The sequence below is a fragment of the Gekko japonicus genome, unplaced genomic scaffold (assembly GCF_001447785.1).
Source record: "Gekko japonicus isolate JY-2015 unplaced genomic scaffold, Gekko_japonicus_V1.1 scaffold431, whole genome shotgun sequence".
Taxonomy (NCBI): Eukaryota; Metazoa; Chordata; class Lepidosauria; order Squamata; family Gekkonidae; genus Gekko; species Gekko japonicus.
The window spans coordinates 247352-265433 of NW_015162492.1; the positions used below are offsets into that span (position 1 = coordinate 247352).

General features: G+C 47.6%; 1 protein-coding gene across 1 annotated transcript in view; it reads right to left on the minus strand.

The window, feature by feature from the left end:
* GAS2L1 (growth arrest specific 2 like 1) overlaps nucleotides 1-7947 on the minus strand; it is a 62653-nt gene extending 54706 nt beyond the window's left edge. Inside the window, exons 1-2 of the mRNA XM_015406026.1 lie at nucleotides 7808-7947; nucleotides 2120-2794 (exon numbers count right to left, since the gene is read on the minus strand). Of these exons, the coding sequence (XP_015261512.1) occupies nucleotides 2120-2770 (651 nt within the window). The 5' untranslated portion in view covers nucleotides 2771-2794; nucleotides 7808-7947. The remainder of the gene's footprint in view (nucleotides 1-2119; nucleotides 2795-7807) is intronic.
* Between the last annotated feature and the right edge of the window lie 10135 nt (nucleotides 7948-18082).

The window sequence follows — 18082 nt, forward strand, 5'->3', positions numbered from 1 at the left end:
ACAGCCAGTCCTGACTTAAAGAAATCATCCCTCAGGGAAGACAGCTGAGCTGGGTAGAGACTTACTGCAGTGTATCCTAGGACTGTCAAGGCTTCCTTTCATTTCTTGTTTAAAATTGGACATGCTCAATTCACCCGTGCTCTTGAGAAGCCTATCCCTTGTGTATCTGCATGAGACACTGTCTTGGGTATGCTTCCTAACTAGGAGGAGGCAGCTCCAGAGCAGCAACTCATGGAGAGGCACAAAGGGCAGCCTTCTCTGAAAAACTGCTTCTCTGTAGCAGGAAGGGTTAGATTACTGAAACATACCCAATGCAGAGTTACAGTGGAATAACCCACTTCAGTTGGCGATCTTCAGGATCAGAACAGTAAAGCAGGCAGAAAGAAAGCACACATGAAAACGTGAAGCAGCTTTATATGGAAATCAGACCATTGGTCCCTCAAGTACTGTCTACACACACTGGTGATGGCTCTCCAAGGTCTCAGATAGAAGTCTTTGATGTCACCTATCACCAGTCTTTTTAACTAGAGATACTGGAGATAGAACCTGGGACATCCTGTATGCCGAGCAGATGCTCTATCACTGAGTCACAGCCAGTGTTCCCTCTAAGCTGAGTTAGTGTGAGCTAGCTCACAGTTTTTTAGCCTCCAGCTCACAGATTTTTGTCTTAGCTCAGGAAGGACAGCTCCAGAGCAAACTAATTTATGCAGTAGCCAAATCGCTGGTTCACAGCTTTAATGCCAGTTGCTCACAAAGTAGAAGTTTTGCTCACAAGACTCCACAGCTTAGAGGGAACATTGGTCACAGCCCCTCCCCAGCAAGCAGCAGCATCTGTGGATGGGTACCGAGGACTCATGGAGGTTTTACTTATTCTATGAGTCCATACACATAGGTATGGTATGCCCTGGTAGACCGTTTGAGAACTGCTGACTTATTAAACCCCATACAATGTGCTTGAAAAACACCTGAATATTAGTTCTGGTGTTTCTGCAATGGAGGTGAACCTTTACGACACCGATGCCCACACCTCACTGCTCGGAGAGACAGCTCTTACTCTGCTTATCAGTTTATCACCAGAGAAGCTGATGCGCAGGAAGACCATTGTGCTGCTGATAGCTTTCCGGAAAACATGTCCAGAAGGGACCTTCCCCACCCCCTAGATGTCAGGATCTTGAGAGTTCAGCACCAGCCCAGGTCCAAGACCCCATTCGTCCCAGTTGGTAAGGAAGACTTGGGGAGCAGGGCACCTGTCACCACGCTAAGAATGCCTGCACACACATACATGCATATAATCACAAAATCTTCCCGCATGTGGACAAATAACATGCCGAGAAAGAGACAACATATCAGATGGCCTTTAGAACCTCTGATCTGACTAGTGCTAAGAAATTGAGGCTACAGAGATCAGGAAGTCAATGGTTCGGATCATGCCTCTGCCACAGAAGCAACTTCAACATCAGAAAAGAACACGCCATGAAACAGATCGTCAAATATATTGACATACATTAAACTACAATAATATTGATAACCCTTGAAAGATAAGGTACAATGAGCACATAAGCCTCACTAAAGATGTAAATATCGGCATATGCATGATAGGTTATGTCCTTTTAACAACAAACATAGGAAGTCCAACAAACAAGCTTGCCGATTCTCTGATGTTTGCAACTTGCGCTTCAAGGAGAATATCTGTTACAAGAATCCCACAGATTCCCCAAAGATAGCAAAGGTTGGCAACGGGGCTCCAGATACACACCTGTGGCCCCTAGTTTACACTGGATCACAGAAGCACCTTCGGCAAGACTGTCTCTCTCAACCCCAGGTCCCCATCTGCAACATAATCCAGATACCTACCTTGCAGAACAACAATAAGGAATACTGAAAGTAACATACAAGTACTATATGAATGCTAATACTTAAGATTATGAATAATCTCCAGAGCAGAGGTTGAAAAACCGCTCAGAAATATCCTACTGGTTGTCCCCAAGCCTTTCCATGGGCAACTCTTTCTAGTAAACATGATAAATCCTAATATGCTGTTCAGCAAAGACAGGGGAGGGCCATTGCCTGTGCTTTTGGAAGGAGATACAAAGAGACCACCTGAACAGGACAGACTTACCAGCTCATCCAGATTCTTGAGGTCACACAAAGTTATTCTCTGAGTCCTGCTTGGGTAGACAGGCGACTGGGGCCCTAGATCTTCACTCGTCTGCTCAGTCTCCAACTCTCCATAGGTGACCTGATCTCTCATTTCCTCCTCGATTTCTTCCTCCATCTGGATGAGCATGGGAGCCAGCATGCCAAACTTGGAGCCTTTCCTGGCCACCTCCAGAAGGCAGAGGACAAAGTTCTTCTCATTCTTCTTCAGCACCAGGTCATTCGTTTCAAACATCAGGACGTCCTGGATGCCTAGTTCCTGACGGCACCACTGGATGAAGTTGGAGATGTTATCCCTGGCAATGAACGAGCCAGGCACCACATTTTTTGCCTGGAAGATGACCTCCTTCTGTGGAATCTTCATCCTAGCAGCTGCTTCCGGGTGCAGCTGTTGGAACTCCAGAGCTATGCGGTTGACGTTGTTTGCATGCTGGCAGAGGTCGTAGCCAGTCTCCAGAGCATCCATGAAGTTCTCCACCTGGATATCAAGGTCGTAGAGGGTGTTCAGCCATTCAGCCAGGTCCTCTTTCATGGCGTAGAGATACTCCTCGCTGGAACGGAATGGGCGGATGCTCTTGGAAGCTGCCGATTGGATGTTACTCTGGTCAGCCATCTTGCATACTCTCTTGGAGTGTTACTGTCAAGGGGAGGAAATGGAGAGATGCCACACATTAGAACAGCAAGAGAGGAGAGGAAGCCACACCATCTTGTTAGCATGGGCAGGATTTATAAGAAGCCAGCTACACTAAGCAATTCTAATTGCGGACATAGGAGATGTCTGCATGGCTTAAACATGTGAATCTTGTCTTTCTCGTAAGAACATAAGAACATAAGAGACGCCAATGTTGGATCAGGCCAAAGGCCCATCCAGCCCAACACTCTGTATCACACAGTGGCCAGAAATACCAGTGCCATCAGGAGGTCCACCAGTGGGGCCAGGACATTAGAAGCCCTCCCACTGTTGACCCCCCCCCCAAGCACCAAGAAGACAGAGCATCACTTGTCCCAGAGTCCCTAACTATACCTTGTGGCTAATAGCCACTGATGGACCTCTGCTCCATATGCTTATCTAATTCCCTTTTGAAGCCGTCCATGTTTGTAGCCGCCACCATGCTTGTAGCAGTGAATTCCATGTGTTAATCACTCTTTGGGTGAAGAACTACTTCCTTTTATCCGTTCTAACCCGACTGCTCAGCAATTTCATGGAGTGCCCACGAGTTCTTGTATTGTGAGAAAGGGAGAAAAGTACCTCTTTCTCTACATGCTCTTTCCCATGCATAATCTTACAGAGAGAGAGAGAGAGAGATGCAACCCCTCCCCTGGTTGGTACTCAGTTCCATTAGTTTTCAAAATGTAGAATGCAGAATGCACTTTGATAAGGACTCCTTTTTAGGTCCTTCTTTAAGAATGCACTGCCAGAAGACATGACCACTGACTTGAACACCTATTTTTTTAAAAAAATAAATTTATGGAGGATAGATCTATCAACATCTACCAGTGGTGGTAACTAAATGGGACTTCCATGTTCCGGGGCGGTATACTTCTGAAGAGCAAGTGCTGGAAACTCACAAAAGAGGAGGACTGATCGTTTATGCCCTCTTTGTACACTTCCCAAAGACATCTGGCTGGCCATAGTTGGAACCAGGAGGCTGGACTAGGTGGGCCCTTCCAGTGCAATTCTAAACAGAGACACACCCTTCTAAACACGGGCTCAGAAAAGAGTAACTCTGCGGAGGATGGCAGCATCGGTCTAATCCATCAGGGCTCTTCATGTATCCTTAGTAACAAGCCACTGTTTCAAAATCTCTCTTCTAGGGTTCTGCCTCTCAAAAGGGAGGTTCTTAAACACTCGGCAGTGCCTCACCTGGGAAACCTTCAAAGGCCACAGAGAGAGAGAAAGAGAAGGAGAGGCAAAGCACATGCTCCAGTTAGGAGCCACAGACCCTTTTTTCTATTGCTGTTTTACTCAAAGGGAAGGCTTAATGTGTTCAGGTAAGTATGTCTGGAACTCCAGCTTCGTGACTGAGGGGTCACTGTCACGCTCTTTAAAAAAAAACACCTCTTTCTGCTCCCTTCGTCCCCCAGAGTCTCTCCATTCCTTTATTTTGGCCTGTGGGGCACTTTGATGGAGGAGAGGAGGGAATGGATGGCCCAGCTAAAATCCCGGGGATATTTCCAGCCCTCGAGCATCAGGTCAATGTTTTTAAACAGGGAGAACAAGGATCTTTTCATGACACAGAAGAATCCCACTGACTGGCATTGTGATCCATAATCCGGTTAAGCCTCAGCATTAATCTGAGCATTTCAGCAGAACCGGGAGATAAATCGGTCTACACAGGAGGAGAGACTGATGCTTCTGTGGAGGCTGGGGGGGGGAGAAACACTGCTGGCTGGGTCAGAGCTCCAATTCTTTTCAGGTGCCTAAACAAACTTCTTTTGGCTCAAGTCTCCCTGCCTAGCGGATGACTCATACGTTGTATTCAGGAGCCAGCTTGCTGAACTGCATTTCCCATTCAAAGTCTGTGAACTTTCAGGAGGGAAGGGGAGGGAGGACCTCTTTGTACACGCTGCTGTTCTCTCTCTATTCACACTGCCTAATGCTGGGAAAAGATCATATGGGCTGGTTACTTAATTAAACACGGAGATCTGTGTTTACAGGCCAGCCATGCTTCATTTGAGACAAGATTTAGCCCCCGGGTGTGTGTGTGTGTTTTAACACCAGCTTGTACTCAGTCCTGGGGCTAGATGGAGAAATTAAAGTACATATGAGCCTGTACAGAGTACCTTGTGATAACCCCTACTAATTCCACAGCACCTGGGATGAAGGAAGGCGGTGACCAATGGTCAAGCTTTTTAACTTTTATGCATTTCAACACTGAACACTATGCTTCATTTAATGGCTGCCCATTTATCGATCCCCAAGCACTATCCCACTACTAAAAGTTTCCCTTGCTCGAAAGCTAGTCGAATCCAACTCCAGGGCGTGGTGCTCATCTCCGTTTCCAAGCCAAAGAGCCAGCGCTGTCCAAAGACGTTTCTGCAGTCATGTAGCCAGCATGACTAAATGCTGAGGCACACAGACCGCTGTTACCTATTTATCTACTTGAAATTTCATGCTTTCGAACTGCTAGGTTGGCAGGAGCTGGGGCCAGAGACGGGAGGTCACTCCGTCACATGGCACTAGGGTTTCGAACTGCCAAACTACAGACCTTCTGGTCTGCAGCTCAGTGTCTTAACCTCTGAGCCACTGCGGCCCATATCCCACCACTAACCCCAACCTTTAATCATGGTTTATATTTCCTGGTTGTACCAACTTGAAAAGGCTGTGAATTATACGAAGAGCTAGTGTGATGCACCAGTATGCCAGTATGACCCCAGTTCAAATCCCTTCTCAACTGGGAAACCCAGTCTTTAGCCTAACATACTTTCTTGCTAGAAAAAAACTAAGCTCCTTGGAGGAAGGCCATGCTGAAGAATCAATGAATCAGGCTCAAGATTCCTCTAGCTCAGCCTCCTGTTTCAAACACTGGCCTGGAAGATTCCTCTGGGAAAGTACAGACCTTATTGAAGATTATAGCCAGAATCTGGTATTTGGGGATATACTGCCTTTGGACTTGGAGGTTCCAGGTAGCTGTCATGGCTGACAGACCCACTCTCCCCAGACTCCCCATTCCATTTTGAAAGCCACTTATGAGGCTAAGCAGCACATGTGGTAGTGAATTTTATACCAGAGAATCACTTATACGGCCCACGAATTCACTTGTAAGCTGTAAATGCTACATGGCCCAAAGTGTTGGGTATTACAAGTTGAAAACACTCAGTATATCTGGGGTTAAATGTTTATGTTACTCACAGGAAGTCACATGTTTTTCATGTAACCAATGTTCTCACAGGAAGTCACATGTTTTTCATGTAACCAATGTTCTTTAGCTGTAGAACACCCGGGAATTTTCTCCCTGATCTAAGAATTTGATAGGGACTAAAGTGTCAAGCTGTATTAGCATTTTATGGCTCTCTTCCCGTCTTTGTTTGGTGTTCTGAAGAAGAAGAAGAGTAGCCATAATCCCTCTCTTCTAGTTTTGTCTTTGTAGAGAAAGGATGTATCAGATTTTGCGTTGTTGTTATTTTCATCCCAGTTACCCTTCCCATGCTAGAATTTAGTAAAAACTTTATATTTTAATCTCACATAGACTCTGAGTCTGAATAATTTTATTCCGGGACTGCTGGACTATCTTATCTCTGCTAAATACCAATTTTTCAATATCTCACTATCACCCAACACAAAGAGATAACAGCAATCATCTTTCCCGCAAGCGTAAGAAGCAAATCCACAGGGAAGTTGACAACCGCTCAAATTAGACATGACAATGGCAGACACATTTGTTTTAAACCTTGGTCTGCCCCACTTACATATAAAGCAGTAGCCGTGTGCCGGGGGGGGGGGGGGCTGTGTCTTCTCTGCAGAGCAAGAGGAGCAAGCAGATAAGGGGAACTGAGCCATTCCTCCCTCCCCCTGCAAGTTATTTCTTCCCAGCTGAGATCTCTTCTAGTGCTGGAGGTCAGCGGGGAAGAAAAGTGCCCGGGAGAACAGACTTTGCAGATCTAAATTGTGGGTAGAAGGAATGTTTCACACAGTGTGATGCAGTGATTTGGGCATCACACACTAACACCTGGGAGGCCCAAGTTCCAATCTCCACTCACGACATTGACTGACCTTGGACCAGGCATTTTTCTCGGCCTAACCTACCTCACAGGGCTGTTGTGGAGGCAAAATGGAGGAGAACCCAGAACACCTTGGAGGAAGGGTGGGAGACAAATGTGACAGACAGAGGAGCACTTGGCACCTACATCCCCCTACCCACTCTGCTCTGAAGACTGGGCACCCCCACCTGCTGCTTTGCACACAACCGAAGCAGACCCAGATTCGACCAAACCCAGATAGCTATGTTGCATCTAGGCTGCCCCTGGGCCAACAAGGTGTGGGTGTGCACACTCATTCAACAGCTCAAAGCAAACAGAACTACAGAACCATGACTCAGGATTCTGTTCCGAAATGTGTCATTTGAGCCAGAAAGCTGATCCCACTCCAGAAGGAGCCCAAGCCGAGACCCACCAGCCCTTGCTAAAACAAACAGGAAAGAGAAAGTCTCAGCAAGAAGAGAAGGAAACTGATAGCTGGTCGAGACAAGCAGGGCCACCTCTTGTTGACTGAGGCATCAAGTGGAGAACTGCATGAATGAATGAGCCGCCACAGATGACGGCTCCTATGAACTCATCTGTAAAACTTTTAAATGGTTTTATAGATGCCTGTTTACCGCTGCACTATCTAATGATGACTTGCATGTGTGACTGGACTGTCTCAGCTATGACATCACAGGTAGAGCTTTCCTATCCCCACACAGGTAATTTTTTTTAGATTGAGTGCAGCCCCACATATTGGGTCCTCAAGGAGAACACTGAGTGATGAATGCGTGAGCTGAATGCCACTGAAAAATATGGAGTTGAAAGCCTCATAAGGTGAGATTTCTGTTTGGTTTTCAAACGTCCCATTCACACATGAAAATTATCACATGGGTCTTCAATCAGCCCTCCCTGAACCAAGCCCAAACATACTACACCCCAGGACAGAGAACTTCAATGATGCACAGACCTGTGTAAGCCAGCCAGCGCCCAGTTCACACATTAAGCTGCAGGTCACCAAGAAACTCATACACGTGAGATGAGACTCGACCTGCATCTCCGTGACGGTCTCTGGGATCCCTTCTCCCCAGATTCAGGTCGGGCGGTGATCCAACGTGGACCCTCCGCTAGGGTGGGAGGAGCCGTTCAACCCGCCCAGTCCTCGGAGCTGCAGCCACGCGTCATCCCGGGAACCTCTTTGCCTGCTTTCCCACGTGTGTTTTCTTCCGGGAACTTTACCGAAGGAGGGCTCAGCGATTCTGTTTCGACCTCCACAGTTTGGGCTCGATTCTTGGAGAGGGGGTGGGGTGGAGAACAGAACCAGCCCGGCAAGTCGAAGGGCGGAGGGACCGAGACGGATGATAACGACGACGGTAGAGAAGATTCTTCTCTGTTTTTCCGCACCACGCAGGGGCTGGGAGTCTTTTCCAACGAAACACGACGCAACCCGGCCAGCCTTTGCCTGAGACTGCAGCGCCACAGCCGAGCTAGGAGGCTCCGCCTGCCGCAGGATCCTCTCCTCCTAATTGCTGGTGGAATTAATCCGCTCAAAGAGGAGCCCGGCTGGAAGGAAAGGAAGAGGTGGAGCCGGCCGGGGTTAGGGTCCTCTGGTCCGCGCCAAGGTTATCCCAGGTAGGCAGAGCCCGGCGATCCCACTCCGGGGCTCAGCGCCTCCATCTCGCGTTGCGGCAACGACGGTTGTGCGGAGCGGAGCAGGGCCGGCCCTCCTGCTCCTTCTCCTCCTCCTTCCCACTGCCGGCGCCTTGATCTCATCCGGATCAGAAACGGAACACGCCCATCCTTCTGCTCGGGGTCAGTGCCTCGTTTTCCCAAGGCGTTCCAAGTTGGCCACTGGCCAGAAAAAGCCCTGACCTCTAAAGCTGCCCCATCGATGCGTCAGGGCTGGTTTGTGCAAGGAGGGAAAGGCACTCTGCACATGCCCAGAGACACTGATGCGCTTGTTTCCTAATTCGGGGAGGAATTGCGGCTCTCACTAATCACTGTTCAGCCCTAGGAGTTGAAGGGAACTGTTGTTTTTTTAAAGGTCATTTCCTTCCCCCAGCCAGCCCTAGGACTCCAGCTTGCCAGAGGAAGGCAAGCTTTTGTAACCCTGGGCATTCTTCCTCGTCTCCCTCTTCCCCCAAACACAATCTTAGCTACTGGCTCAATACATTCTGTATGTGCTCAAGGACATCCCTGCTATTACTTGGAATGTGACTTGGATTCAGGTTTTGTGATTGGAGCCTGAAGAAAACTCAGGAAAGTGAAGGCTGCAGGCATTCTGCAGATGCTCAGAGAGATGGTTGTCATTCTAGGCTGCAGTCCTATGCATGATGCCTGTGGGAATTCATGTGCTGCAAGCCCTCTTAGGTGAAACCTCAAAAGTGAAATTGCCCCTGAAAAAATACACGTAAAGCCACACACACACACTTCACCACCAGCATTTCAGTTCTAAAACTAGAGGTGCTGCCTCTAATTCCTAGAATTTTATGGGGTAGAGCATGGGGAAGGCAGGGTTTAGGAAGGGGGAAGAGACTGCAGTGGGGTATAATACCAGAGATTCCACTCTCCGGGGGAACCAGTCTCTGTAGTCCGGAGAGCAGCTGTAACTCTGGGAGATCCAGGCTCCACCTGGAGACTGGCAACCCTATTTCCAAATGACCTGAGAACCACGGGGGGCCTTGCAGTTTTGCTGGGGATGCTGGAGTGTGCCACGCTCACAACTGCCAGGGATCTTGGGGTGCAGCTTTTAGGCCCAGGGGTGCAGCCAAGATCAGCGGCGCACAATACGTTGCCTTGTCAGTGATCAGAAGCTTTCCCTTTACTACTGAATGCATTCCAGCACCTCACCCTGGCAATGAAAATACTCTCCAGGGCTTGGTCCTGGTTAAATTAAGCACACATGTGCACACGCACACACAGAGGGTGCAGGGCTAGATTGTCTGTTCCTCTTTGGGCAGGGAAAAGAGTTTTGTGCTTCCCTATTGCTATGGAAACTCCCTGGTTTTCCCTCGCCCTCTGAGAAACACTGGCAATGGGGGAGGGGGGGGAAATACATCCTCTTTTTTCTCCACTTCGAATTTGGAAATAGCCCAGAAAGACCTGGAAAGCAGCGGCTCTGAATGTTAAAGGGACAGGACTCTCTGCTGCAGGCCCGGTTCACAGATCTGAAGGCTCTCCTGGGTGGCAAAGCAGAGCTCAGTGATAAAAAGCACAGTCTTGGTGAGCAGAAAGTCCTGTTAAAGGCTAACAAGCCTGTTAAACGCTAACAGAGCCAGTTTGATGTAGTGGTTAGGAGCACGGACTCTAATCTGGGAGAACCAGGTTTGATTCCCCACTCCTCTCCACGTGCAGCTGCTGCCGTGACCTTGGGTCAGTCATGAGTTCTTTCAGAGCTTTGCTCTCAAGGGCAGTTCTCAAGAGAGCTCTCTCAGCCCCATCTACCTCACAGGGTGTCTGCTGTGGGGAAGGGAAGGGGAAGGAGATTGTAAGCCCCCCTGAGACTCCTTCAGGTACTGAAAGGCAGGGTATAAATCCAATCTCTCCCCCCCCCCTTGGTTTTCCTCTATTTGAAAAAGTGTGCATGCACATGAAAGCTCATACCTTGAATAAAACTTTGTTGGTCTTAAAGGTGCCCCCACTGGACTCTAAATTTGTTCTACGGCTTCAGGCCAACACGGCTGCCCACCTGGAACTAAGCCTGGAAAGGTTTCCTCTGACCCCTGAGAGATGCTCTCAGCCGGAATAGACAACGGTGGCTGAGATGCACCGATAATCCAGCTCTGCATAAAGGAGTTGCAGTCATACTACAGAGTTATTGATAAAGCGCAGAATGGAAACAATTGTGGGCAACACATCCCCTAAGAGCAGGAGCAAAGTGGGATGTTAAATCAGCCCTGAAATGAAGCAAGCTTGGGCCAGTGGGCAAGCCTGTACCTGTTGCTGTCATTGTTGCAGTCCAGGTCCGATCTGAGCGGGCACTATGGCACTGCCCATTCAGGGGCTGTTTGGCTGAGCTTCACCCTGGAAACCTGCTGCTGTCCATGAACATTCCCAGGAAGCTGAAGGGCCTAGTCCACCCCTGCTTAAAGGCAGCTGCCCTATTCCCCCCCCCTCCCTTGGCCGACGTCCTCCCTCCCCCTCAGCTGCAATAACAAACAGGACTGTTGGAGAGCAGACAGAAGCAGGCTTACACAGCAGCGGGGTGGGGTGGGGGGTGCACAGCCATTTCAGTGAATTTGGGGTGCTAGTCAGGGTGGGAGAATGAATGGGAGGCAGACAGACCTGGTCTGATTGGCCGTTTGATTGCAGTCCCACAGGAGATTCTCTTGCATAAGCCCCCTTTGGAATGGATTTCCGTTTGGACGAGGCTTGTGTGGGAGAACTTGCTGCTGGGCTGTGTCCCCAGGTTAAATCGGTGTGTGACTGTGAAGTAGGGTTACCAACCTCCAGGTGCGGCCTGGAGAACCCCTGGAATTACAATTGATCTCCAGATGACAGAGATCAGTTCCCCTGGAGAAAATGGCTGGTTTGGAGGATGGACACTATGGCACTGACCCACTGAGTCCTCCCAGGGATCCACCGCCATATCTCTAGGTATTTCCCAACCCAGAACTGGCAACCCTGTTTTGGAGCCATGTAGATTTCTCATTGATCGAAATTTGAGAGGCCTAGTTCTGGCGAGAAGGTCGGTGGCCAGTGGGGGGTCCACGGTGGAAATCTCAGAGGCTGCCTCCTTTGTGGCTTCTTCAGAGTTCACCAGGTTTCTGTGAACTGTGCTTTCATGTCTCTTGACTGAGACAAGAGACGGACTGCTGAGTTGCCCTTCAGTGGTTGCTAAATGACGTGTGGGGGCAGTCATGGCTGGCTGACTCAGTCCCCACCTCCAGATAATATCTTTGCTGTGTTAGTGTTGCTGGGTTTCTAATTCTCTGTCTCACACATTGGAGCAAAAGTTCTTTGCAGAATGGAAGAAGCAAACTGTCCCTGAAGACTACAGTAGCACCCATAAGAAATGGTGCTAGTTTTCTAAAAACATTTCTACTAACAAGCCCCATTTTATGTATATAATAGAGTAAAAACTACACCACACCATTGGCTGAGCAAACGTGATGTAACAGAATCTCCATGAATATTCTAACTTCTGAACAGGAAGGGCCAATCATGAATGATGCTGGTCAGGTCTGTAAAATTTGTGCCAGGGAAGTGAAAGCCTAGGAGGATATGGGAACAAGAAGGGATGAGAGAGGCAAGAATAAAGTGGATCCTATGGTATTTAGGGGAAAGGAGTGAGAGAGAAGGACAATAAAGCCTCAGGACTGGAGGAACTGTTAGTGGGAAGGGATGAGAAGAAGTTATTTATTTTATTTATTTATATTTAAATTTATACCCCGCCCTACCCCGAAGTTAAGGATGGCAGAATTTTTAGTGCCATACTAAATGGAGCTACACCTTTCTAAATTCACTAGAGACAATGGACTTAGAAGGGTATAACCCTGGATAGTATTGCACTGTATATTTTGATTCAAAATATTCTCTTGATACTTGGCTTTAAATATCTATTGTAACATTGTTTTGCAAAGAGCAGACCCCCTTTCTGCTCAGAAAAAATAATCATATTTTAAGATCACCTACACACGCGTTTCCTGAGTTTTCAGAACAGAAGTTAAAGATGAAAAAAAAAGTTGGATTTATCTTTCTCAAAATTTGACATGAGGGTTTGCACAATTCCTCCTATGACGTTAGGGCTCTGGTCATTCTGACGAGTGAGAGGCTCAATTAGGAATTGTGGTGGCACCATTTCCATTTCAGAGAAGGGGTTTGCAGCCTTCCCCACCCATAATCATGTTTGTCTACTCTGTCATCAGAAAGGAGGGCAAAGTCCCTTCCTCACCCTCTAGAGATATGTACACCTCTTTTTCCTTGTTAACACTGAACTAGCTAAGGGTGAGATGATTTCTTCCACACAATGTAGTTAACGTCTGTGCTTCTTGCAGTGATACAATTCTGTGCAGAAGTTACAAGTCCTGATTGTCATTCTCCTCCCCATGATACTGCACTGAATGCTGGGAATCTATCCCATTTCCCATGGCAGCTTGTGTTCTCCAGGCTTATAAAATTAGACAAAAAGGAACATTTTAGCCAATGCTTTTTTGTTGGCTACCATGGGACACTTTCACAGACACTGAATAACACACTTTCAATGCACTTTGCAAATAAATTTTATTGTGTGAAATGGCAAAATCCACTTGCAAATGGTTGCTGAAGTGGATCGAAACGGCATTATTTAGCGTGTGTGAAAGCGCCCCACACTTGACTGTAAAGAAAATCTAAAAGATAAATATAAATTAAATATGAAAACAAAATTAAAATACCTGAACCGGAAATGAGCATTTTGTACATGCGCAATAGCCTCTCTCTCCCACATACACATATCAGGCATTGTATACTCGCATACAGACTGAAATACATGCTCAACCATACTAAAACAAATACTAAATAATGGACGGTTTTATTACTCTCATTTGCATCACGTAGGCCTTTAATAATTCAGCACACCCTGTAATATAATCTCCAAGGAAAGGTAAACTACCGTAATCCTTTTCAGCAGCCCCAATAGCTGTGAATGGGATAGCCAGGGGTCATTTCCTGCAGGAGCGCACAGGAGCGGAGCTCCGGCAGTAAGGAGCCCAGAGGGCGGGTACATGCAACAAGCCCCGCCCCCGGCTCCCAGCAGGCCTCAGTCGGGCCATGAGGAGCAAGAAGCAGCCAGGTAAGTTGCACAGGGCCCCCCCCCACCCGCCTTCAGGTACAAGCTCTTCCTTCTCTGTGAGGGCAAATCTGTGCGTCCCCCTCCCCATAGCTAGCAATCCTAAACAGTCCAGTGGCACCTTTAAGACCAGGTTTTATTCAGGTACAAGCTCTCCCTCCTCTGCAAGGACAGATCTGCACATCCCCCCCCCCAATAGCTAGCAATCCAAAACAGTCCAGTGGGGCCTGAGCAGTGGGCGTTGCCTTCTGACACACTTTCGGTGATGTCAGGGGGCGTGGCATATGCAAATAAGTTGTGCTAATGAGCTCCTGCACCTCTTTTTCTATGAAATGACCCCTGGGGACAGCACACAAGCCTCCATGCTAATGTGGAACTCTGCATCTTTAAGAGCAGAGGTGACAAGTTCTCATTGTGATCATGGTTAAGTTACTTATCGATGGAGTAGCTCTCAAAAGGCTGGCCATGCCACATTGTCTTGCTGTGAAAGAGAGTTCATGTGCACCAAGACATTCACTGAATGACTAAAAGCGCATCTGAGCCCCCTCCAGAAAAAGCACCACCATTAGCAGAAGGGATCTGCAGGATTTTACCCCGTGTGTCTCTGCATGATTCACTGCTCTGGGCTTGCTTCCTTTCAGCTGGGAAGGATGCCTGGATCAGTGATTCATGCAGAAAAGAGAATGGCTCCTTTGAGGGTTTGTATTGTTTTGAGCTCTAAAATGGTTTGGGGTACAAAAATGAAATCTTCAGCTCTCTGATTTTAATTCAGAAAATGTGTGCCCTAAAGGGCTGCGTCAACTATCAGAAGGTCTGAAAACATGGAGCAAGAAACTTCCCTGAAGAACTTACCCAAAGAGATTATACTTTGCTATGAGGGGAAACATCCAGATCATTACACATCAGGTCCAGCACTGAATAGAACTCTATTGCTGCTGGTGGATTAAAAAGGTAAAGGTTCCCTTGCTCAAAAGCCAGTCGAATCAGACTCTAGGGTTGCGGTGCTCATCTCCGTTTCAAAGCCGAAGAGCCAGCACTGTCCGAAGACATTTCCATGGTCATGTGGCCGGCATGACTAAACACCAAGGTGCACGGAATGCTGTTACCTTCCCACCGAAGTGGTACCTATTTATCTACTTGCAATTTCTTGCTTTCGAACTGCTAGGTTGGCAGGAGGCTGGTGGATTAGGGATTATTAAATGACTTCTTTAGAAGGGACCCAATGGACACTTAAGCCCCTTGCCCAAAGGTAGGGATAGCCAGATTTTGGTGTCCTATGCATCACCCTTCACAAGGCAGAACACACCACACTGTGCAACCCAGAAGAAAGCAGGTGCAAGGATTGTGGCATTGGACACACAGTTGCAAGTTGTGCTTTCCTTTCCTTTTTGGTTCTCCACTCCCCCCCCCCCCCCCCCCCCGCCGCCCGTAATTCTGAACAGGGCTCTACTTTCCTAGGCTGGGGCTATCTAAACGACTACACGCATCCACACATAAGAGACAGGGAAAGCCTGACTTCTTCAGTTTCAAAATCCCAAGAGTTCTGTAGCATAACGTTCTAATTACGTCTGGAAATGGGTCTTGGAAGATCCCTCAAGAGCCCCGGAATACGATGGCTCGTTAAATGTCTTCATTTGTATGAATGGAGGGAGAAGTGGAAAACCAGGTTGTGTTTTTAGGGCTGCAGATAAACAATACTTTTGAGAGCTGACAGTTGTCTGAGAGAGGTGTCGCACATATCCAATAGGTCTTGTAGGTTTTCAAAACCATACAAAAACTAGCCAGACCAGTTTACCAGGAGCTATGCAAGCTGTATACAGGACAAACATCAATCCTTTTTTCAAACTGCTTTCAACTCTCTGGAGGGGGGGGGAGGGGACTATGATCCTTCTTCAGCCTAAAATGATCTCATCCCTCCTGCCTACTGCGCTGCAAACTTGGCCAGGATTTGTCAGTGGCTGAGTCATTACCTCATTGTTAAGTTGGAAAGGTTTTTTTAAAAAGACGGCACAGCAGCTGTCCAGAGCAACATCCTGAGAAGTATTTTGTTTGAGAGAGGCCCTGATACTTGGATGCAAGAAGTGCCTGTGGCAATACTGCAAAATGTGAGATGATGCCTTCCCGTTTACAGGTCAAGCAGGAAGAGGCTGTTTGGTGTAGTGGTTAGAAGAGTAGACTCTAATCTAGGAGAACTGGGTTTGATTTTCCACTCCTCCACATGCAGCTGCTGATGTGACCGTGGGTCAGCTGTAAATTCTTTCAGAGCTGTTCTCTCAAGGGCAGTTAGAGCTCTCTCAGCCCCACCTACTTCACAGGGTGTCTATTGTTGGGATGGGGAGGGGGAGGGACTGTAAAAGATTTGGGTAGTGAAGGGCGGGGTATAAATCAAATCTTTTCTTCTTCTATTTCCTAGTGAGCAAACAAAGGAAAATACTTAGCACTGATCTTCTGCTTTTGAATGTCCAAAGCTAGGCACTCTCAGTTAATGCAGGGCTTCGACACTGGCCCACATCAGCTTAGCTTGGAGCAGAAGAAGATCAGTAGCTACAGAAAGCTGCCATTCGAGGAAGCTGCTCCACCGTGATAACCCCGATAAACTTCCAAGGAATCCCCAGTTTTTCCCAGGACACAGTTTGAAAAGCACCAGTCTAGGCCATACTGCGTGGCAACTTGGTTTCCTAGCCCCTTATGCTTTTCTCAGGGCCCTTCCTAGGCCAAACTCATCTCCATATGAGCCGCCCAGAAACCACACTTGATGCTGCCATTGGTCTATCGAAGTCAGTATTGTCTACTCGGGCTGGTAGCAGCTCTCCAGGGTCTTAGGCTGAGATCACCTGTCTGCTTAACTCTACCCTTCTGTGACTCTAGGGCAGCCCAGCCAACCAATGTCAGGGGTTTCAATATCACTACAACATGTGCCTCTGTATTTACATAACAGAGTCTTGCCTAATCATGGGTTATTTTGAGTGTCAAAATAGCTGAGCATCCAGCCTCCATAAGGAACTTTCCACTAGGATCAGGAAGTACACTCTGCCTCTAAATCAAAATGGAAAGCAGAAGTCAGCAGCAAAGAAATTGTAGCCCTCTCTGGTAAGGGAGCCGTTTCTCCTATATTGTCATGAAATAATGGACAAAGAGTTCCTGATTCGTTAAATGGAAATTGCCATGGCAGGGTAGAAATAGCTCCCAATGCTCTTTTAAAACATTTAACTTTGCAAAAATTCCTGTGAAAGCTGAATGAACAGTAGCACATTTTCATTGCTGGTAGCAGTTGGATGACAAAGCAACTCAATAGGAATGCACACAGCTGCCAGTGCAAATACAGCAGTTCTCTAGAATGCATTTTTGTTTTGTTTTGTTAAAAGGAACAAGCTTCTAGTCCTGGTTACTACAGCGTAAAAAGTTGTCCTTGAGAGAAACCACTAGGGTGCTCACACTGGGTGCAATGCCCGTCACACAACTCTCCCCACTCTACAAAGATGGGATTACCCTTTTATTGGCTGCAAGAGATCTGTGTTCAAACTACGGATCAGTTTTGAATTCCTGGACTGGCGTTGCTTAAGTTTACAGGGCAGCCCCCCAGGAGAAAAACCATGAAGCACATTCCTTGTAAGAAGATATATCTTATAGCATTCACAGTTGTGTTGTATATTATTTTATCTATTTAAGCAGTAAAATGTATTTATTTAATTTTAATCCTTTCTCCAAGGAGCACTCCCCTGCATTTTTCTTTACAAGAACACTGTTAAATTGGGCTTCCATGGCAGAGTGGGGTTTTTAATCAGGATCTTCCCTCACGCTCTGTCCGTTAAACCACACTGTCTTTCCTGGTAGAATAACTGTATAGCTTTGCTGCTGAGATATTCGCTATTGATCCAGGGAGAAGGCTGAATCTAGAGGGAAGGCGGCATGGCACAGCTCGATCTCATCACTTCTCGGAAGCTAGGCAGGGTCAGTACTTGGAAGAGAGACCACCAAGGAAGACTCTGCAGAGGAAGGCAAGGGGAAACCGCCTCTGCTTCTCACTTGCCTGGAAAGCTCCTTGCTGGGATCTCCGTAAGTCAGCTGCGACTTTGACGACACTTTACACAAGAGCCAACTGGAGTATCTGGAAGAGGGAAAATTTAACTAGGAGTCTTCCTAGCTCATGATCGTCTTAGACATCTTCCCCACCATTGATAAGAGCAGAGAAACTCTTATCAAGGAGTCACATTCTGACGGTGACTCTAGGCAAATCCCACAGATCAGCTGGAGTCTGATCCCTCTCCTTTGGGTTAGTCCAATTCATTTTGGCAGACACCCCAAATGGCACCCCTCTCTCACCAATGAGAGGCTCCATCCCCTAGGAGGCTCTCCTGCACAAGTGCCACGGAAATGAATGGGAAGTGCACAAGAGCATCATTCTCTCCCTCTCCCACCCTTAACTGGTAGCACTGGCCATCTCCTGCCGATATTCCCCTTCTCATCTGGCAATAG